The sequence below is a fragment of the Falco punctatus genome (assembly GCF_963210335.1).
Source record: "Falco punctatus genome assembly, chromosome: 5".
Taxonomy (NCBI): Eukaryota; Metazoa; Chordata; class Aves; order Falconiformes; family Falconidae; genus Falco; species Falco punctatus.
The window spans coordinates 11,797,025-11,820,032 of record NC_137584.1 but is presented as its reverse complement, the minus strand read 5'-3'; the positions used below and the strand labels follow the sequence as shown (position 1 = coordinate 11,820,032).

Here is a 23,008-nt window from a genome sequence, read left to right as displayed (position 1 = left end):
TTGTCTGAAGTGCTCGTGATGGTGGCTGGTGTGGTTAGAAGTATGTGCGATGGCTTTTTTCTCTCTTACATTAGGAGTCCCAGAATGGAGACTGTAATACTGTTCACTTGGGGGATGTATTGACTAAAATATTTTCACATTAGGTTCCTACTGCCTACTGTTAAAAGCTGTCTTGCTCATATTTGGGTTGAAAAACAACCCTTTAGAGAAGGAGTTGGTGGGGCTGAGGTAAACAGTTAACCATTATTGTATGAAATATGCAGTTTCTGTTCGTATAGATGTGTGAACCCGAAGGTGGGCTACTTTGCACCTCAGCTGTCCTAATTCACTTCTGTGGCAGTAGCAACTTCATTGCTTCTGGCTTTTACATCAAGAAAGGTACAACAGGCAGTTTTGCCACCATGTTGCAGGAAGGAAAGATCTTTTGAAATACAAAAAGCATAAAAATCAAGGGAGCAAACCATCCTGTCTATCATTTTTCATGATAGGAAAAAGATACATAAAAATATATGAGGTCTCTAAATGGCATTTACAGACTTACAAAGAAATCAAAGACAGTCCTTGCAAGTATGTTAAAATAATGCTGTAAGAGCACAATTCACAACTATGATGAGACAAAACAACCTATTTTCCCCCCATTTTGATTTTGAATATTTATAATGTTTCCTGGACTTCTTGTAGGGTATCCTATCTGCATTTTAAGGACTACACCTTCTTTAATAAATGATAATATTCATAAATTGATTAATTTTTAGGTAATATTTGACAGATACAGGAACTAAGGCTGTTTTCCTCCTATTTAATATATTCCAGAATACTTGGCATGGAATTTGGAGAGTGTTGAAATATGTGAATCATATGTTCTTGGCAATGTGTATACGAAAACCTGCAGTTGAAGAAAATGCAGGGTCTATTTCAGTGTGGACCTTTGCACCTAAAATGTAGTTATATAAGTCCAGATTTTAAAGGGGGAATCTCTTCTTCCTGTGTCATCATACGCCTGCTTATGGGTGGGAAAAAAGAGCCTGTTTATTTTTCCCCTTCCTGGCTTGTTTTTTAAAACAGAGTCAACAGAGAGGGATGACATTGGAGTTGATTCCTCTTTATAGGTAAACACACAGAGAAGGAAACAATACTTGACACATTTGTATCTACTTCGTTTGTCATCCTGTGACATTTTTTCCTGTTTGGGAATTTGTTACCTCACTGTGGGATCTTAAAATTAGTTTTGACAGCATGACAGCCTTTCATTATGGAGCTTGGTAGGATACTTTTGAAGTGCTGTGCCTGGTGAGTTAACAGCTGTAATTTTCATTACCAGTGCAAGAGGAGTGCTTTATTTCCATATGTTATGCTGAAAAATGCAAGCCTGTCTGTTTTAGTTGTCTTGACTTCAGAGGTTTTACTCCAGATTTACTGTTGTAACTGCAAACAGAAGCATGTGACTCTTAAGCTTTTTAGCAGGGCTACTTGTTGGAACGAGCTGTGTATTGTGTTAAAACCCTTCTTCTTCAAAGAGACACTCTTAAGCACACGGCAGTACAGAAGCAGGCATCTGGGCAGGGATGTCCCTGGGGGTCCTTCGTTGTCCGTGTAGGCTGTGCTTGAGTGAAATTGCCATGTGCTGCAGCAGCTCTGCTTCAAGAGTTTTAACCTCCGTGGCTGCGATTCCGCCCACCTAAATTTAGGAAATGAACTGATGCGTCTGAGTTAGGAGCTCTGTTTCCTCTGCCCACTAGGGAGACAGACAGGGAGACCTGCGCATGGTTATTCTGAGCTTACGTGGTCTAAATTTCCTTGCCAGTGGTATGTGTGTTTACTGCCGGCACTGAAGGAGCCTTCAATGTCTATCCTAAATAAGTTAACTATAAAATGTCTCTTCCTTTATTCCTTAATATTTTGGGAAGAATACTTATTTTACTTTCTAGATCAGTCGCAATATGTGCTGTAATTATGAATCATTAAACTGAAATGAGACAAAAGCAGTGAGCTTTCTATTGAAAAACAGTACCCCATCTCATGAGATCTTCATTCTGAGTATTTTTCTATCCCATAGGACATGAAGCGCAAGCTTGTAAAAAGAAGTGCAAGGTTTTCTTGCTGTCCTTATCTTGCCCTCATATAGCTTCTTTAGCTCTTTCATTTCTGGAAAAGTCATTACCAAAAAGTGATAAAGTCAGAGAAATATTAGCCTGCAAAATCAAACCCAAGAAATTTCTAAATACCTATGAAAAGAAAAGATAGAGCGCAATCTGTGTGTGAGTCTGTGGAGTGCATAGATACTTGGATTGTTGGAAACTTGATTAGTACTGAAAATCAGATGCAAATATGTTGAAAAGATGCTTCTGCTAACACATTTTCAGGTAATTGTTGAAATGACATTTTAAAGCCATGAAGTCCTCTCTTTTTTTTCAGAATTTACATACAATGATAAGTTCAGGAGTATGTCAGTTTTTTATGTCAAGTGTTTTTGGAAGAATAATATCTTCAAGAATATTTGGATAGTTAACAGAGTTAAATATAGTTAACGCTATTGTCTTTTTAGTTGCCTTTGAACAGTGCTTCTGGGAGTTATGAATTACTGGTGGAAGGCCATGCTGATGGCCGGCGCATCTTCTCTAACCGTACCAGCTTGATGTACATGTCAAAGAGCATCTCTGTGTTCATCCAGACTGATAAATCTATGTATAAACCAGGACAAGATGTGATGTTTCGGATTGTCACTGTCTATCCTGATCTCAAACCTTACAAAGCATCTCTGAATATATATATCCGAGTAAGTATCTGCAAGAACCTAAGTTATACATAGAAATCTGTCATATGTTCCCACTTTATGTGACAAATAAAGATCATATGTATTGCTACCTAAATCTTGTTAGCAAGACTGCTCACATTTAATATGCAGCCTGACTTTTCTCCTAGGACCCTCGGAAGAAATTGATTCAGCAGTGGTTGATGGAGCAGGGTGATTTGGGCATAGTTTCCAGGAAATTTCAGTTATCAATGAACCCTCCGCTAGGAGACTGGTCCATAGAGGTGGAAGTGAATGTGAGTATTAACATTGCCAATCCCAGAGAGATTTCAGTTCTCCTGATAATGTGAATAAAATTGTGTTTGTGTTTGTTTTTGTGAAGCAAAACCAGAAGTAAACATAGACCATGAGATGAAGAAATCCTTCTCTCATGGCAAACTCGGGATATTATGCAAACCTCACAAAACTTTAAGTAGTGTGTAAAAGATATAAAAAAAGCATACATATTTTATCCTAAGGTCTGTGCTGTGTTTTGATTCTGTACAAAAGTTATTTAAAAAGTGAAGGGTTTTAACATTAATATAAAGATCTTATAGACTACTAATCTTTTTTTTTTTAAGTGAAATGCCCTTACATTCATTTTATAAGTGAATATACAGAAAATTGTTGCGCCCTGCTGTGCAGCTAGTCACTGTCTCAAGGGTTGTGGAATCAAAGACTATTTAGAAATCTCTGCCTAGTTTCAGGGGCGTTTCAGCAGTTCATGGTGACTTGAGTAGTTACTGAGGAAGAACTAACAGTGCAAGATAGAAAAGGTAAATAGTAAGACAAAACTGTTGCATAACAAAACCAGTATGGTCTAGTTTGCACGTTGCTGTTGATAGTAGTTCTATCAGTCCAATCCTTTCAGCTGTACACTCCTCGTACACTGTGGAATATGTTGCAAAAAGAACTGGAGGTTCACCTGTTCAAAACTTTGTGTCAGTTTTGGGTATATATGCCCTTAATTTGGGAACTGCATTTCTGACTTGGCTTGCAGTGGCTGTTAGAGACATTTAGCAAGTACAAACAGGGCTGCTTAATGTTCTCTAATGAGAGAGATGATGGGGTGGAAACCAGAAAAACTCATGTGATCATGTATTACTTGGGAGTAATATTTACCAGTACCATTATATGCTCAATAGTTTTCTATAGGCTGAGGTAGGTGAGGGTGGTGCTCCAGTGAGTGTCAGGACTGGATTTTTCGGAAACATTCTCATGTGGGTGTGGAGTTGTTACTGTTGTCCTTGACAGGAAAGATGTTTTAAGTTGTTCCTGCCCTTGTTCCTGTGCTCAGCCACTCCTTCCCATCTCTGAGCTGCTATTCAATAGCTTCTCAGTCATGCTGAGGCAGCTGTAGTAAGGCTGAGATCTAAAGCATGCCAGGGAAGTGACCCAGATGGAAAAGCATCTCTGTGTTTTTCTTTGCCTAACCCAGAAAGACTGGTTTATTGATCTGGTTGACAGCACAGCCCCACTCAGCTACACAGGTGCTTTTCAGGAGGTGGGGAAGTGTGGCTCAGATGTGGGAACAAAGGCTGGTGCCAGTGCTGGGCTCCTTCAATAGCTCGCTTGCCAGGCAAAAAAACTTTCTGCAAAGGTTTGAGTAATCCTGAAGTCAGGAGGATGCCGCTGAAGGAATTGAAGCAGCTTTTTTTACGTTCTGAATATGAGTGCCACACCCTCCTGAAACAAAACCAAAAGACAAGGAAAAAGAAAATTGTAAAATTGAAAGAAAAATGCTTTGTAGATTCTTCTGGGCTAATGAAACAGCTGTGAGAAAACAGACAAGTGAAATCTTAGTGGACTGTAGTTGATGGTATTCTAAATTTTAGCCATTTAGTGTACTACTGTAGAAGGTTAATGACCCTGGGAAAAACATATATCTCTCAAACCATGAGTAATGAGGAGAAAGTAAATAGGGAATATTTTGTTCACTATTTCTCCTGATGCATAGCTAGAGGGCATGAGGTGATGGAGATGAAGAGCAATTTCAAAATAATTAAAACAGCGTAATTGAACTGTGGGGCACAGCACTGGTGGATGTTGTGAAGACTGAAAACTCAGGTGGGATCAAAAGATGTCTGGACAAATCTACAGAAGTACACTCTATTATAAAGTACTGTTAACTAGAAAGCCCCGAGGCTTGAGCTGACACTGTCACTGCTGGCTACCCTGGCTGGTGCTGTTCTCTAGGTGCTGAACCTTGGCTGCTGCCAAAGACTGGACATCGGCCTTCATGTTAGACCTACCAGGGTACAACCTTTCCCAGGTTGTCTTTTATCATATTTTAATCTAATTTTGCCTAGGATTAGATTTTGAAAACTTAGGGCTTTAACATAGAGTGTTTGGGGTTCTTAAGTTCTAAGTGCTCCAGCAGTATGAAGAATATCCAGGGGTAGGGATGATGCTCATCACTCTAGATATCTTTCTCTGTTCACCATTGTTACAGGAGATGATTCATGGTGGAAAGTACAGCATAATGCTTTTGGTACATTTTGCGAAGTGCTCCCTTGGGAAAAGATAAACTTCAGCAGAACAGGAGCGTGATTATTTTTTTCGTTTACAGAAGAAATGGTTAATATTCAACAAACAATAAATGGAAAAAAAGAGGAACTAGGAGATAGCTATCAATAGAAATGAAAGTCTGGACTCTTGCTTATTTGTAGGAAATGTAAAGATCCCAAGGAAAACTTGGTGGTTGATAGAAGTATGAAAGTATTTCTGCTAGAAACAAAATAAATTCTAATGGTGGCAGAGCCCAGTAACATGAGGAAACAGTAATTATGTGGCAGAGATGGAAACATTTAATAGGGGTGATTATTTTGAGTGGTTAAGTGAATCTCAGTGTGGGGAAATTTAAAAGACTATCAGAAGGTGAATATCCTTAACAGAAAGAGTAAGTGAGTTAACATGGGAAACTATAGAGCTGTCATCTGGCATGAGAAAAATGACTACAAAGGTGATAAAGAGTTAAAATCTTCAAGGCTACTATGGATTTGTTATTAAGGTAGATTTACTGATGTAACAGATTTTTTAAAAGCTTTTCACTGTACAAAATCCAATGAAAACCAGCAATGTATGTAAAGTCTGTCAAAAAAGGGTGGATTGATTTTTGGGCAATTGACACTCACCCAGGGTGTTTCTAATATAAATTGATGGCAGAGTTAGCCACGTCAGTGGGAGACTGCAGAAGTCCCATCTGATGACTATATATCAAGAGATCAAATGAATGAATGGATTTATTGATTACAGTCTGAGAGTGCTGTTATGGGTTTTAAAAGGCTTTTTAATCTAGTGGAGAAAAGCATAGTATGAACCAACCAATAGAAATCGAAGCCAGACAAATTCTTCGGCATGTATACATCTTTCATTGATGAGGCTCTTAATCACTGGAACAAACAAAAAAATGGGAGTGAGGGCTTCTCTGTTACTTGGTGTTTTAGCACCAGGAATAATTGTCTTTTTGGAAGATGCATTGTAATAATGCAGATTGCTGGAGTAGCTGAATACTAGGGTAACCTAACCTGGCGTAAAAGGAGATCGGGCTAAATGGTTCCTTCTGATATTAAACTCTTGGAATTAAAAATTAAAATAGAGGAGAAAAAGAACAGAATATTATATTAAAAAAAAAAGTTGTAGGCTTTGGGGTCCAGAAAAACCTGGCTAGCCTTACAACGCTTATAAGGATTCCTGTGGGAATAAAATAGCAATGCCAAGTCCCACACATAGAAACTTATATCTACCTTCAAACTCCTTTCCCTCCATCATTCACACCTGCTCTACTTTAATTTTCCAATTCCATGTTGAATATAATGACAAAGCAGTATGTATTATTTCTGTAGCATTGGATAAGGCTGTCGTATGCAGAGTTTATTTAATAACTATTGCAATATTCACACTGTTACACTAGGTGTGTCTAGTGGGTTATCTCACAGACTTACTTTTCTGATAGCATGTGGTACCTTTGGGTTAATGAAATCTGCAAGAAACCGTGCAGAATAAAGGAAAAAAACTTTCCTGATGGGAGACTCTTTGTGATTCTCTTAGTTCCAAGTGAGCTTATACCTTGAAATACAAGGTCATATGGAATGGGATTCAGCTTGAGTTTTAAGATGTGTGGATGTCTTTATAGGTGATGTGGGGGAGTTTTAGTTGGTATTCAGTGAAAGCTAGTGAGGGACCTGGATCACTCCAAATGGATAATCCTAGCTATTGCCTGGATATCCCTCGCTGTTCTGCAGCTATTTTGCTATCCAAGGGAGGTGCAGGTTTTTACTGTGTTTTGTATAAAGTTACATAGAACCACCAATCCCTTCCTGATAACAGAGGTCACTGAGAACTTGGATTTACTGCTAAGGAGTACTTAGTATATGCCTGGCATTTTTATGAGATATGCCTACCTATCCTTAACTAGTACTGCTACCGCAGCTTGGGGATCTACTCAGGGCTTTAGGAACATCTTCAGATGGCACACCCAGGCTGATCTCCCCATGACTTGGCTATCCAGATGCCATGTTGTGAGCTTTCTAGTTAAACAGTTGGCTGTGCAGCCTTTCTGTATCAGGTTTCCCTCTTGTCTTTGAAGAGCACTGTTAAGACAGTAAATAACTTTTCCCTTCTAGTGGTTACAGATCAGTTCCCAAGTGTACTGAGTTTGGATTCCTGGAAGTACTGCCTCTGAATCCTGTTTTAAAACAGGTTCTGGCTGGTTGCTTCTGTTAAACATCCTGTAGTACTTTTTATTAAGAGTTCAGGTGTTAGTACAGCTGTTCCAAGAAAACTCAAGACAGTAATTACAGTCTGGTTCCCAAGTCTCCACCTTGTATTTTAGTTGGATATCTTATATTTCCTGTTGTGGAAACTGTTGCTGAAAGGCTTCTAGTTGCTGAGTGTTAGTAGCAGGCATCTCTGACCAGAAGTTGTTTCTAGTTATAAGGCATTTTGTAATCTAATTTATGGAAGTTGTTATTTGGAAATTTATGTTCAAATATTGAAAAGTAGTAATTTTCCGGTTCAAGTAGGACTTTCTAAAGATTTTTGAAAAGTATTATATCTTTTTAGAAGATTCAGCTGTAAAGCAACTTTCAGAATCAACTGGGGTTGGTGATATACTTTACACTTTGAATTTTTTAACTTTTGAGGTTTTATGTATATTACAGTGTATCCACAGTGAATTCTTGCTACAGATTTTTACATTTGATGCGCTGAGTTTGAGGTTATATATATCACTGCTTTAAAAAAGTGTCACCTTCCTTCAAAATCAGACTGTATGAAAAAGCTTTAGAATTGGCTGTGTATTCAGTAGTTTGCAAATGAGCACTAATATTTAATCAGGATCTGATCGCGTGAATACCGCTGATGGGGGTGGGACTCCGCTTAGTTTCGGGAGACTGTGCTGGTGGATTTAACCAGGAGTCTGGGAATTCACAGAGAATTTTATTTCTGCGTTTATTTCCTGCCTCTGAACATAAAGCACGAAAGTGATCATGAAATGCTTCTGTTAATTCCGTGTAGATAGAAATCTGTTGTATTTAGCTGCAAAGCAGAGATGGAGGAGTGTTTCTGAGGCGGGCCGTGAGATGGCAGTGCAGCCATGGGGATACAGCCGGCGCTGGCTTCCTCCGGGCAAAGCCCTGAGACCACACCTGGAGTCTTTCCTGATGCTGTAACTTGTGACACATGTAGGTGTCAAAGAAATAAGAAAATGGACCTAGACCCGATTAGTTTCAGGGACTTTAGCTTGCCAAAGAAGAAGAAAAAAACTGGGTGGAAAAATTACTGTGATCTCACATGTTGGATTAGACCCAAATGATTTCAAACAAGATTTGCTCATCACAGCAGAGCAAAAGCTGGACTGTAGTTAGTGATTTTCAGATGTCAGGATCCACAGCATCTAAGGCTGAACTGCAGAAAGGCTCGTTAATATTCACAATATCTTAAGGATATCTTTTTGGCACTGTTTCTTAATACTCTGGGCAGTGTGCACAGAGTGTAACAGATGTTCTGCAGTTTTAAGAAATGCTGATTTAGAGCAAAATGCTAGTAGTCTGTGTGGGTGAGTGTGTTTAGGAAGCAGGAGAAGGCGTGGAAGACAAAACCAACTAGAATAAAGCAGCTCTGGAAACAAGTGGAATAGCCATGATGTTGTTTTCCTATCTTCAAGAAAAAGTATCTCGTGTTGTGTGTGTAACTGCTTGTCTTAAAAGCCACCACTCCTGGAAACTGGTTTAACAACTTCCACTCCAAAATATTTGAACAATATTTGCCAGAGAGACAGCCCTGCCCTGAGGAACTAAAATGATGTGGAGTGGTTGAAGTGCTGTTACTTGTCCTATTCCAAACCAGTTTGGCTGAAAAGTGTGTGTTAGCGGGAAATCTGGCTTCAAATCATCAGGATGACCTAGTAGGGTCTTTTCATTTCCCTGCACTGTGAAGCATGGCTTGCTTTCTGTCATTAAGGTTGTCATTTTAGAGAAAGCGAAGCCAAATATGCTACTCTCGCTTTAATCTTTGTCTTTGTTTTCTACTGTTTACAGTTCTACTAGCTTTTAATTACTTGTTTATTTTTTTTTTTTTTTACTTCTAAGGTAAGTCAACAAGTGAAACAAAATCTCATTTTCAAGGGAGATGCTTTTTCATCCTGCCAGCTGGAGTAACATTCTGTTCTTGGTTTGTGTAACTGCAAGGGTGACATATATATGCTTATCATTGGAAATAAAAGATGTGCAGAGAACATGAGATAAAATCACTACAGCTCATTTTCCTAAGATACCTGTTCCTAAGATTACCTGATAGTAATGATTGTGGGCTGCAATGCCATTATTTAGCACTTTTTGTTGTAAGGATTATGATCTGCACAAATATTGTGAAAATAGCGGATTTTACATATATCTTTTCAAACCGAGGAATGTAAATATAGCAATTATTCTGGTGATTGGTGACTTAATAATGAAATTGTAGCAATCTGATTTTTACTTTGATAGAAATGTTTTGCTAGGAAAAGTATAAATATAGGGTAAATAGATGTTTAAGGGGCTTGGTCTGAGATGCTTAATTTGCAAAGTCATTGATCAGGTAAGTGAGATCAGTTACAATTTTTTCCACCTTGGATCCTGGTCCTAGGGTTTTTTCCATAGGAGCTCTCAGTTTATCCTCTCTTGCCACAGACACTCATTCCCATTTGACATGTTTTGATGCTACCTGATGGTTGGTTATCCATACTCAATCTCCTTTGCCCCGTGTTTCAAACCATCTTCGCTGAAGTACTCCAGCACATGTGATAACTTGTAGTGGTGTCACTGTTCTCAGGAATAATCAAAGTAATCAGACTTCTGAGCTCCATATCAGCATAACCTCATCATGCAATTGAGCAGAGCTGGTAATATTAACCTTTCCAAAACAGCCACTTCTTAGCGACAGACTGTTGTCTTTCTTGATCTTTCCCCTATTTCCCAGAAGACTCTTAAGTGAAGAGGCAAAACAAGCTTTCAAAAGAGGCCTCTCCCTTCCTGTCCTTTGGGAAGTGGAGATTCCTTTGGTTTCTTAGACTATTTTCCTGGCCCAATTTAGATCAGATTTTCCTCTTGGAAAATCATTGCTCTGGTGTAATCCCTGCATCAAACAAATCAGCTGAGATTCAGAGCTCCGGTTCTAGGCGCTGCTGTAAATCACGTCATGATGTTTCCCTGCTGATGGCAGCTTTTGGTATGATGCTGTAAAAAAATTGTTGAACGAGGGTTATATGTCTGTAGACAAATGATGTACATGCCTGTTCAGAATCACTGAATGAGAGTCATTTAGGTTGGAAAAGACCTTTAAGATCATAGAGTCCAACCATAAACCTATCACTGCCAAGTCCACCACTAAACCATGTCCCTAAGCACCACATCTACACATCTTTTAAATACCATCCAGGGATGGTGACTCAACCACTTCCCTGGGCAGCCTGTTCCATTGCTTGACAACCCTTTTGGTGAATTTTTTCCTAATACTGAATTTAAACCTCTCCTGGTGCTGTTTGAATTCCTTGCACTTAGCAAGGAAGAACAATTGAGTAAGACAACTGAAAGCAAAATTTATGCCGCTTACTATCATGACTTTTTTGTCAACTGTGATTATACCGAAGAACAAAAACATCTGCTGAATTTTTAATGTTCAGAGAGTGAAAAAACCCTTTAAAATTAATTTCCCAACAATGTGCCATATATAGCCTGGTGTGCCATATCTCAGAGATATGCCAGAATATACTTTCAGATACCCTCCTGAGGAAAATCAGGAAATAAGTAAAAAAATTAGAAAAATAGGAAAATAGAAGAGAATATAAGTAACAATGTATTGTATAGTTGTTTATTTCTTCCATTGATTTTTAACTAACAAATAAACAAGAAAGGAAGATATAACTGAACATCTCTGCTGAAGTAAGTATGTACTGTAGACTGTAACAAAATTTTAGCTGCCTTTTGAGTAAATGAAGAAACTGAGGTTTATACATGCTTTTGAAATGGTCTTGTCCTGTAGGTATACTTGAGTTAATTTTAAGTGGGCTAGTAAACATACTGCTGGTAAGTCAGTTAATGGTTCATCATGACGACTGAGTACTTATGCTACGTAGTTTTATGCTACCTAGCTTGGATATTTGTTTTTTTATTCAGAAACCAGGCACATGTAGATGTCTGCAGATTGGAAGCTCCACAAGCTCTTCTCACTTAACAGTCTGCCACATGTGAGCTTCTGTGTCCTTCTCTGGTTCAAATACATACTACTGGTTCCTACAGGAGCTCCATAACAGGAGCTGATAATGGCTGAGCCATGATTTAAAATCACATCTGTCAGAAATTGTAATTTAACTTTAAAATGGGTGGGATTTGGCCTCGAAGGTACGTTAAGCTTGCTAATCTAACCACAATTATATGTATTTTCTTGTATGATTTTTTTTTCTCAATAGGGTCAAGTTCATTATCAAAGATTTAAAGTGATGGAATATGGTAAGTGTTACTTAAGGGCATTTAGTAGTGACCAGAATTGGTAGTTGATTCTGCATTAATTTCAACTAGCTTCCCTTAGCTAGTTCCCTTAGCATGAACCTTTTGAATACCCCCAGAAATTTCCAAATCTCTTGCTTCTCTGAGACTAATTCTGTGTCCTGGGAAAAATATCATCTTATCAGGTGCCCTGTTTATCTTTGGTAGTTTTACTACTGTACCGTCTGGATGTCATACAGTCTCTAAAATGCCTATCTTAAGCCTATGAGGTGCAGTTATTGTCCCTGTTTTTCCAGGATCATGCAGACAATGTGTTCATCCCAAATTACCTGTATAATGTCTGATCATGAAGCTTACATGTCTTACAAGCTTGTGTACAGGCTGCTGTTCCGTTGCTTGTTGTTCTCCCTTCAACAAGTCAGTCTGGGGCATGCATAGGGCAGGGTTAAAAATGTATCTTATATTCTAAGGAATTCTAAGAAACTGTAGTAGTCTTTATCATATTACACTTCTACCTTTGTTACTAAAAATAAATAAATCAATCACTTGTGTGAATTTAAAGCTTTCTGTAATTTTTTTTCCCAGTTTTACCAAAATTTGATGTTATGATAACAATGCCATTATACTACTCTTTGAGAGAGGAAGATGTAACTGGTGTTGTCACTGCAAAGTAAGTAAATCATTGATACCGTTGTCACCACCACTTTTAAGAAAATTGTGTCAAGTGAAGAATTATATTCAGAATGCTAAAAACGTACCTTCCAGTCAAAATTATTTGACTAACGTCCATTTCTATTTACTGGAACTTGTTATAACAATGTTAGATAGATTTTCATACTTCTAGTTAAGTTCTTTTTTTGGTCTGGTAAAGGTATTTCTAGACTATAGCCAGGACATTCTGAGCTACTTTATTCAGAAAATTTTGTGAGTCTTTTGCTTACTATGTATATTTTGAGGCATTTTTTTGTTCTTATCGCTCTTTTATGGTGCTCTTCAACTTACTGCATCAAGGTCTGTAGGTACAGTAACTATATTTTATTAGACCACTTGGAAAATTTTGCAGACGTCTATGCGCATCCTTCTTGATCCAATTTATCCACGTTGTGGATTTGAAGTACAGGCTTCTCCTGCCTGTCACAATACCTATACCTGTAAGTAGTTGAAGAACTAAAAACTCTTGAGAAATTCAGAAGAGACTTCACATAGTCTATGGTATAAATAATACTTTATTTTTCAGTTGAACAAATACCTAAACAAAAAATTAGTATGCATTAATCTCAAATAGGAATTAATTTTATTTTGGGAAGACGAGAGTCAGATAGAGCTACCTGACAGATCCATTCAAGAAGACCTGAAATAAAAGGTCTTTTGTGATTTTTTTTTAATGCAATAAAATACATACCTTCTAAACAACACTCTGTTTATAAGTGAAATGTTGAAATGATTGTTTAACAAGCTATTTAAATTAAATGTCTGGACTTCTGAGAAAAAGCTTCCTTTCCTAGAGGCAATGCAGCCTAATACTATAAACAATCTAGGTTTCTTTTAAGGGGCAATTTTTAGAAAAAGGTTTTCCTCAACTTTTTTTCCATTCTGTTTTGCTTTTGGAATCCATTATATGCTGATGTGAATTTGGTTTCCTATGTATTTTTGATCTTCTACAGGGTACTTGGCTCCTACATTAGGTATACTCATAGGGTATTTGGAAGTGTATCTGTCTGCTGCAATAAATCCAGACTTGGATGCCAGTGAATGGTCTGAGATTGAATCCCAGTAGTGCCAAAGTTTTGTTGATATGTCATAATTATTTATAGGGAATTACTTCATTCCTGGTGACTGCTCCTATAGGCATAATGCCTCTGTATACAAAGAGCTTATGTGTCCCTTACACTTGTAGATGTCATAAAATCCTTTTCCTTTCTCATCTCCGGAGTGTTACTAGATTAAGTACAGAGATGCTATCCAATGGCAGTATCATTTCAAGGTTAATGGCAGCTTATTACTGTAATTAGGTCTGCTTGGAAAGACTGAGTTCAGATGCAAGACAGTGTTGTCAGAGTTCTTCCTGTAACTATGCTATTTTATTGTTCTTTCCCTCTGCTTTTCAGCTTTGATATGTCTTAAGTGGCTGCCAAATTCATAATGATTTAAAATACTTAAAGTTATCACATCTTAGTGCATTACTACTGATGGACTAGTGTGATTTTGGCGTGCCCACCTCACCTTTCTCTGTCTAAATCTGATAATGTCATTGTTTCTTTTATGTATAACACAGAAACATCTATACAAAATGTTTATTTTATTACTGCTTACTGACTTCAGGTTGCTAATGGCATTCTAGAAGCGAGTATGTTACAGTTTTCAGATTTGCCACAGCTGCAAGTTATGTTTGTCATGTAATAATGCCATGATTTCTTTGGACTGTGATTAGTTAGTAATTTGAGTACAAATATCTTGAGGCCTCTCATTTTGTGTTAGCAGCATTTGGGAAGCAAAACACTTGCGCTTCTCACATCTCCTTTTAACTCTACTGTGTATTAGTAATGATGCTGCATTGGTGTTCTATTCAATGACTTACTTCCAGCTTAGCTTAATATAGTTAATTTTCCTACATTGTACAGCCCATAATAATAGTAATAGGTTTATAGAACTCGTGCAGGGAAGAGCAGCACTGTGCATCTGACTTTAGTGTTGATAAACTGGTCTCAGTATTGAAAATTGTGTTTCAAAGTATAAATGTGTTCTCGCCATGTTTGAGATCGGGAAAAAAATGTTTTAGTAGAATCTTTTGCTTTGAGAGCTCTTCAGGAGCCCAAGCCCCGGCGGTGGCTCCTTGTTTGATTTGGACTGTTGTGTTTCAGGTACACATATGGAAAGCCAGTGAAAGGAACTGTAACGGTCACTTGCCTTTCTGTCTCCTACTGGACAAACAAGAGAAATATAACAACAACAATGGAGGTGAGTCTTCCATTAACAGTTTGCATTATTGCAGACTTTAGACCTGTGTCTCCTTTTGTAGGTTAAATATGCCTGTGACATTCTGGAGCGCTGAGTTCAGCTGGCATGGTCTGAGTGACTTGCAGGGGTAGTGTTAAACTCTCTTTAATTTCCAGAATAAAGTGTCTACATTCAGGCTGCTTGTTGGGAATGATATTTGGCTGCTGTGATCCCTTGAACTGTGCCTGGAAGTTATTTTGGAGAGTGCTAGTTGGCCCAGGAAGAAAAAAACTTTGCAGGAGCCGCTGTAGCAGCATAGGTGATGGAGGACACATGCCCAGGAACACTCCCTGGCTCTGTGTGTGCCCCTGCATGCTCAGCCCTGTGTTACAAGGCTGGAGGAGACCACTGTAATTCTCTAGGTGGAGCTCTAGAATGATAGAGACCAAAGCCTTTTGCCTACTAATTGCCTAGTAATTACACTGGAGTTACTGTACTAGTTGTAACCTGGAACATGAAATTTAAAAAGGCATGCAGTTTTGTTCTGAAGATTTAAAAGTAGTGATAGATTCATGGCATCTTTTTGCAAAATCAAGCATTCTACATTTGAGCTGTGGGCTATGTTTGAAGCAGGTCCAATTTCTGCTAAATGGTGTGCCTGTCATTTTCTGTTGGCTGACTTCAGCAGTTGGCTGACTTCAGTGCCTTCAGCAGCACTTAGCCTACAGAAGCTCTGAGCTCAGAGATACTGGATAGGGTATACCACCCCTCCTCAAGCAGGGATCTGTTCATTGTATTTTTCTGTAAAACATAGGCACCACTGCTCTGGCCATGTAGAAGTGTGGGTAATTCTAGTTATTAGGGGAAAAAAAGTAACTTTCTCCATAAGGCATTGTTGACTCTAAAAAGTAACGAACTTCTGGATTTGATAAAAATTGTTACTGAAAGCAAAAAGAGGTCAGTGTTCATAATTCTCTGGTGCTGACCCCCCAGAACTTGTATGTGGGGAGAGTACAGGACTTAATCAGAAATAAGCTGTTGTAGATGGAAAGACATCCTTAGCTTTGCTGGCTCAACAGTTGTTTTTTTTTTTTTCCCTGAATTGCAGATAAATGGATCTGTGAATATAACCTGTAACAAGCGTACGTTGCAAAACTTGAATGCTGATCAGTTGTGGCACCAAGGTGACAATGATTACACAGAGCCAATAGAAATTATCGCTGTGGTCACTGATTCGCTCACAGGTATGTGGTGGTGTCATGTGTCCTGTCTTCTGAGAGAAATCCAAGGACTAGGTGGTACTGGAAGAATTTAACTGCTGTGTAGAAGGGATTGATTGGGGTGCTAGAAAAATATCATGTGCTGATGGCAGTGTGAACCATATACATGCAAATATATTATCTGAAAAAAATGTATTATCTGAACTATTGCTTGCCTAGATATTATATAGTTTAACCAGCTATTAAGTCAGTTGAATACAGTTCTGTGCTCAATGGTTTGTATATAACCAAGAAATAAGTTCAGATGGGGGCTTAAAGTCAATGACCGATCACTTTTGATGAGAAGAGTAGGCATAAGAACTGCTAGCATTAGCCTGAGTTTTACAAACAATTTTAATCATAAACTTACCTTACTTGTTTGTTTGTAAACCACATCAGTAGAAAGAGTTCTGCCCCAGTTTGTCAACTGTCTACCTTCTTCTAGACTGGCTGATTTGCAAACTGAGCCTTTTTGTGAGTTCTTGTTCCACTGCACCCTGCTTATTAGAAAAAAATAATTTGTACAAAATTTCTGCCTGTCCTAGAAACTAGGTTTCATTACAGATTTTTTTGTAGTAACCCCAGCAAGGTGAAGTTGGTTGAGTTGGGATTCATAAGTTCCTTCCTTGTGTCACTCTGACATAGTCTGTGTGGAGTAGAGCAGTATGTGGCATGGCTTACTTAACATTGTGGAAAACATTGTATACCACCTTTGTACTCATCCTTAGCTGGAGGGATGAAGAGTGATAGGAGTGGAAATGGTGAAAAATATGATAGAATTCTTTAAAAATCATGGACAATCAATAGTAATACTGCTAAAGAAATATGCATGTTAAGAGCATGTTGTCTAAACACATACAATTATTCAACAGGAATCTCCCAAAATTCAAGTACCATCATATTTCCAAAGCAAAGTGACTATTTTATTGAATTTATGGACTACTCTAGAGTTATAAAACCTTCTCTGAACTTCTTAGCTACTGTAAGTTCTTTTTTTTTAATTACAATCTGTGCATAAACAAATGTGAATTCCTCTCCTGTATATTTGCTTAGATGCCAAAGTTTGCCTTGAATTTTTAAGTATAATTTACAGACTTGTTTTCAAATTACCTCTTTTTCATGATACATGTTGGCAAATACTAAACTTAGAGGCATTTGCTTTAGAAAAGAAAAAACTGGCAGGGAATGCTATAGTGTTGGCAGGATATATTTTATCGTTTCTCAGCATTCTTATGGAAGAGGAATCTTTTCAGTCTCTAGCTGATTGTTTTCCATTAGGTGACTGTGCATTAAAAAATAATTAGTTGTTGAGTCCCAACCCTCCTAATAATATTTGTGTATGGAAGTGTGTGTGTGTGTATACACTCAGAAATATATACTTTATTTAATGAATACGTGTAATTAAGCAGTTGTTAGAAAATTCAGTAAAACTCATCAGACATTGCTTTCAAGTGAAAGTGTCTTTTATGCCTTCTGTCCTGTCTGTCTTACACCAGCTGCAGTTCTCTCTCAGAAATATTTCATGTTCTTCATGCTGTCCATAGTCTGCGTTCAATATTTCTGTATTTAGCAGAGGTTGCATATTGCCTCACTGCATTTTGCTTGAAAAGGGGAATTGACTTTACAATTCTTGAGCTTTACTGTATAGAAATCAGACCTAAATACCAATAAAATAGGCTGAATATACACCTTCAGAGTAGATTGGCTCAAGCCATAGCTTTGTGCTAGCCTGATCATTGGGGGGTTTGGTTTTCTTCCTTTTCATTTTCTTTGTCAGTGTCCCAGTTTAACTCCAGCTCTGACCTGCTGCTTCTTTATCTTCCAAAGATAAGCTGAGTGAGAGGTAGCTGAGGCATTTAGCAATGCTTGCAGCTGGCAGAGAAGAAGGTGTCAGTTATGCTCCTAGGAGAGTATGAAGGAACAACTACTGCTATTACTAGTAAGTGGAGATCTGCATATGCTGTACAAAGAGGATAGGAAAATAATGGCAGAGGAGGAGAGGTAATGGAGTGACACCTCTGGACTGAAAAAGAAAAGGGAAACAGTTTGGTGCTTGTAAATGTAGAAGTTGAATTTTAGAGTGTGTAATGCAGAAGGAGAATGGGTTTACTATAGATGAGAGTGTGCTTGGATGGGGGAATAAATGTTGATGTAAGCTGTAGTACTGATTGATGGATACTGGAGTGAAGAAGGTGCAGATTGTGAATTTTGGGCCTTTTTTCAGCTCATTTGATGAATCTATAAAGACATCTGACTTGGCACCATCTCTGCTCATCTGACACGTTTTCCTGCACATGATGTAATGTTAGGTTGTCCTTTGTTGTGATGGTGAGATACAAGTGATAAAATTAAATATTCGGATCTGTATAATTTGCCTGTGAGACAGGCATTTTCAACAAGAAGAGTAATTGGGAGAGCTGAAAGGCTCTCCTTTCAGTTGCCTTAAAGGTCACTTTTCAGTTCCATCTGTGTTGCTTTTGCTCTCTTTGCTCCCTGGAGTTAAAAAATAATTTTGTTTTTGGATGACTTGCTCACCTGCAGTGCTCACAGGGATTAAAATGTGTGATGTGTGAGAAATCTGAGGATGCTCTTGTTTTTTTTGATATGATGTGAGTGCATATATATTGTCATAGGTTATATGTTGTGCATTTTAGAATTACCTTGTTTTCTGTCTTTTTGCTTTTAGCTAAAGGTGACACGTTTTGATAGCAACCAGCTGACAGCTGAAGAGAGGCAGAATCTTGTCACAATCACTGCACAACAATCAGACTTGCTTTTTCACCAGTCTTCACTTTCTCACCTTGAGAATGAGGCAACAGAGGAGAGAAATCTGACAGTCCATGTCCTAAATTACACTGTCCCAGAAAATGGAATAATTGATATTGAGTTTCCAGTCCTGTCTGATACAAAAACTCTGAGAGTTCAGGTATTGCTTTGTAATATGCTGTTTTCGAGCAGTGACACACCATATTGAGTGGCCTGAGATCAATGACTTGCTGTTTCTCCCATCAGTAACAGCTGATACGTCACCTACTGTTATTTTCCTTACCTCATATTTATGTTAGAGCTGGAAAGAGATGGATCCTGTCTAAATGTGATCTGATAATTGTACCAAGGTAACAAGGGAAAAAAACAAAATAGATATCCAGAGCAAGCAGTAAAGTGGTCCTGTACTGCCATTAAGGCTACGATGTTCTTGTGAACAGTACCTTATACGTGATCACCACACAGATTTTTCTGTTTTGTTAAGAGCTTTGTTTTGCGTTGTCTTCAGGCAGAGTTCCTCAGCAGTAGGACCGACATAAGTGTCTATGATGTGTTCAGCTCCCCCAGCCAGACTTATCTCCAGGTTAAAACAAAGAGCCAGGATATAAAGGTACAGTCTGAGACAAAACTTGCCAGTTTAAGAACGGTTCAAGTTACTCATTATGTTTCCATACTCATCCATATGAATTGTGTGATTTTCCTAGGCTGGGAAGCCTTTTGAGGTGAGCATTGCAAGCAACAAGCCAGTGAGAGAGTTCCACTATCTGGTAAGTTGCTGCTTTTACATATAGGGGCAATCCAAGATGACTTTTACCAACTTGAAAAATACTCCAGTGAGTGGAATGTGACTGTACATTGGAGAGAGTCAGTATTTTTCATTGTGCTTTGCAAAAGAGGCACAAAAACTTCCTTTCCACTAAGATGGTCCTTTTTGAAAGAGAGCTCCATTTCATTACCTAGCAGAAATGCCCCTGGCACTGTAAGGAGGTGCTCTCTGGAAAACGTGTGTCTCTGATTTGGGTGTTGGGTTATCTTTGCTTATAGATGTGTGAGACAAGGCCCAACTGTGAGAGCAATACTGTCTCTTGACTGTGCAGAGCACCCATGATGGGAGAAGGGGCAGGGATGTCCCAGGAGTAGCCCAAGCTGGGGCATGTCAGTAAGTCCTGTAGGTGCAGGTGGAAGCAGGGGGCTGGTGGAGCCTATATGCATCGCCAGGACTGTCAGGGCTGAGCCTGCAGGCACAGGGTAAGGAGAAGACCTGCCCGCTGAGGAAAGAGATGGCCCAGTGAGCAGGGTGGCATTTTTAACAAGGGAACTTTGTAGGATGCATTTTAAAGTAAATGGCTTGTTTAATGGCTCAGCTGCTGTACTGTATTTTACAGCATCTGGATTGAAGGTTTTATATATACCATCATCAGTCTCCCATCCTGTCTTTAACTTGTACCTGTCTTGTGCACAGGCTACACCATAATGGTCATGGTAACTACAGTTTACAGTTCTTTTTTCTTTCAGAGACTTGAATAGTACACTGAATAAGGAAGACCTTAGGACAATATGAAATGTAGGCATTCATCTGTATTTTCTGAAATAGAAATATATTCTAGATTTTTAAAAAATCAGGTTCGTGCAGTCAAAGGCAGGGAATTGCCCTTCGTGGCTCTGTCTTCATTAGTCAATGGTATGGTCCAGTAGGAACTGATATAGAGTGAAAAAGTTGGTGCTGTGGGCCTGAACTCAAGATGTTTCAAGGTACCTTCAGACTAGCTCTAATCTGATCTGGTAAATGAAGGCCTGTTTTTAACTGGAACGTGTTAGAGGGTCCCAGTTCACACTCTCCATGGTGCAAACTGAAGTGTGGTAAGTAGGGGTGTTTGAGAGATTTGCTTTTAAAACTGTGTTCCTGATCCAAACTCAAATGCTATTATAGATGACCCATGTGACCTAGCTGTATTACTGTGGTATTTTTATGTTCTCATAGCATATATTGTGCTGTTCACTCATCATTGTAGTTCTTATCCATAGTGATAAAAGAGTTAAAGCATGGAAAAAATCTATTTCTAATATATAAATATTACATTACCCTCCTGTTCCACACCCAGTCTTATAGAACTGGTCAACCACATAGTAAAAAGTAAATAAGTCACAGTTACATGTCTCTTCTTTTAACAGTTATTTGTAGAAGGAATTGCAGACCTTCTGGCATATTGGGATACCAACAGATTGTGTGTTTCAATTTTCCGTTTCAGGTGTTATCTAAGGAGCAAATTATGGCTTTTGGCACAAAGGCTGCAAAAACTTTCACTTTAACAGCAGAAAATTCCTGGGCTCCTTTGGCATGTATTCTTGTATTCTACGTTGATGAACTTGGAGTGGTTGTAAATGATGCTCTCACTGTCCCCATTCAGCCTGTTTTGGATGACAAGGTAACTGTATTGAACTTGAGTCTGAGACCATGATTTTGTCTGTCTGTTGCAAGGTAAACAGTATTTTAGGTCACAGGATTCTAAATGTGAACAGACTTCCTCACTGAGGATCTAACCTGAGCTTTGTGTAAGTCCTTGGAAAGGCTTTTGATAATACCAGTGCAGTTAGGATCCAGCTATTGCATATCTGAAAGAAATTTTTACTAGCTCTATGTTTTCCACATAAACAGGTGCACTACATCTCCTTGTGTTTTTAATAGTTTGGTCAATTATTAAACCGAAGATTGCTCTGGCCAGTACAGTGGAAAGGCACTCATAAGTGCTCTAAGTGTGGAACTGTAAATGTTTATGAAGACCTTGTTCTAGCCTGGCAGTGGTCACATTGTACACGGTGTGTCATCAGTGAACGTGACCAGTGTTTGTGTATGATGTGACTGTGCGTACTTTAACTCAAAAACCTTGAAGAGCAGTGGGAAACCTACTATTGCAGGAATGAATTGATTTTTCCAAGATGAGATTTGGTCCTTTGTGCAAATAAAAGCCTCGGTGTGATTTTTTTTTTTTTACAGGTGAGACCACTCAAAGGCTCTCAATGGGTTCAAATTCTTCCTCCCCTATGGAAACTTTGACACTTACAACCAGACATCAGTAGGGAGGCTACTTGTCTTATTCCTGCATGAAAAAATTCTCCATTCGCTTTGTGATTTATCCAAACTCAGGATATGAGCATTGTTATCACAGGATGAGGAAGTGGAGAGGCAGGATGGTGAGAGGGCTGTAGGCACCCATTTTGTGGTTATGGCTATTATCACAGAATCACAGAATGGTCAGGGTTGGAAGGGACCTCTGGAGATCATCTAGTCCAACCCCCTGCTAAAGCAGGTTCTTCTAGAGCAGGTTGCACAGGGTTGTGTCTAGGTGTCTCCAGAGAAGGAGACCCCACAGCCTCTCTGGGCACCTGTCACCCTCAAAGTAAAGAACTTTTTCCTCATATTCAGATGGAACTGCCTGTGTTGCAGTTTGTGTCTGTTGCCCCTTGTCCTGTCACTGGGCACCACTGAGAAGAGCCTGGCCCCGTCTTCTTGACACTGGCCTTTGAGATATTCATGGACATTGATAGATCCCCTCTCAGTCATCTTCTCTCCAGGCTGAACAGGCCCGGCTCTCTCAGCCTTTCCTCAGAAGGGAAGAAATGTTATTATGTAACAGTGTCTGAGGAATCTAAATAAATAGGAAACAAGTAAGATGATTTAGTTGAAACTTCGGAGTTTTAGGGTAGATATAGGAAGGTATTTCTAATGACGAAGGCAAAGCTCTTTGGTTCAGCCTTCTGGAAACAAGTTGAAATATTTCCACTGATTGCAGTGTCCACAGATAAGATTGCATTACATTTTGTAGCAATGAGGTAAGGCCTGATCTTGAAAATGCCAATTTGATTAAATGTAGTTTATGGATGAAAAACATGATCGTAGGGTAATATACTGGGAGGATGAAAAGTTGAGACAATACATTATGAGAATTTCAACCCTGCTGTATTTGCTGCATTTCACTGGATAGTGAAAAAATGTAAGATAAGGAAAGAACTGATTTCAAAGGCTTCAAAATTTCAAGCTATTTCTACTTCACCATTTCAATGCTAGCCACTGAAATTAATCCAGTGCTGTGGAAGGCTACTTTTTGTGTAATTTGTAGCCTTGCCAAGCATTTAATTTCTGTAAATGAGTTGGTAAAATCAAATATACAGAGGTGCACTGCTACAGTGAACCCAGAAGCAAAGCATTTTTCTGAGTAAATCAGTGTGATGCTCTTTTATAGTGAAGGACATGGTGCTAATCCCATTATATT

At 38.7% G+C, this 23,008-nt stretch overlaps 1 protein-coding gene across 2 annotated transcripts in view; it reads left to right on the top strand.

Annotated features, from left to right (window-relative positions):
• Positions 1 to 23,008, top strand: part of CD109 (CD109 molecule) — a 98,763-nt gene that overhangs the window by 33,868 nt on the left and 41,887 nt on the right. For both annotated transcript variants that reach the window (XM_080388710.1, XM_080388709.1), the window contains 11 exons: positions 2,546 to 2,776; positions 2,923 to 3,048; positions 11,739 to 11,778; positions 12,361 to 12,445; positions 14,637 to 14,733; positions 15,821 to 15,956; positions 16,844 to 16,953; positions 18,658 to 18,897; positions 19,246 to 19,347; positions 19,442 to 19,504; positions 20,987 to 21,163. In XM_080388710.1, the coding sequence (XP_080244836.1) occupies positions 2,546 to 2,776; positions 2,923 to 3,048; positions 11,739 to 11,778; positions 12,361 to 12,445; positions 14,637 to 14,733; positions 15,821 to 15,956; positions 16,844 to 16,953; positions 18,658 to 18,897; positions 19,246 to 19,347; positions 19,442 to 19,504; positions 20,987 to 21,163 (1,407 nt within the window). The remainder of the gene's footprint in view (positions 1 to 2,545; positions 2,777 to 2,922; positions 3,049 to 11,738; positions 11,779 to 12,360; positions 12,446 to 14,636; positions 14,734 to 15,820; positions 15,957 to 16,843; positions 16,954 to 18,657; positions 18,898 to 19,245; positions 19,348 to 19,441; positions 19,505 to 20,986; positions 21,164 to 23,008) is intronic.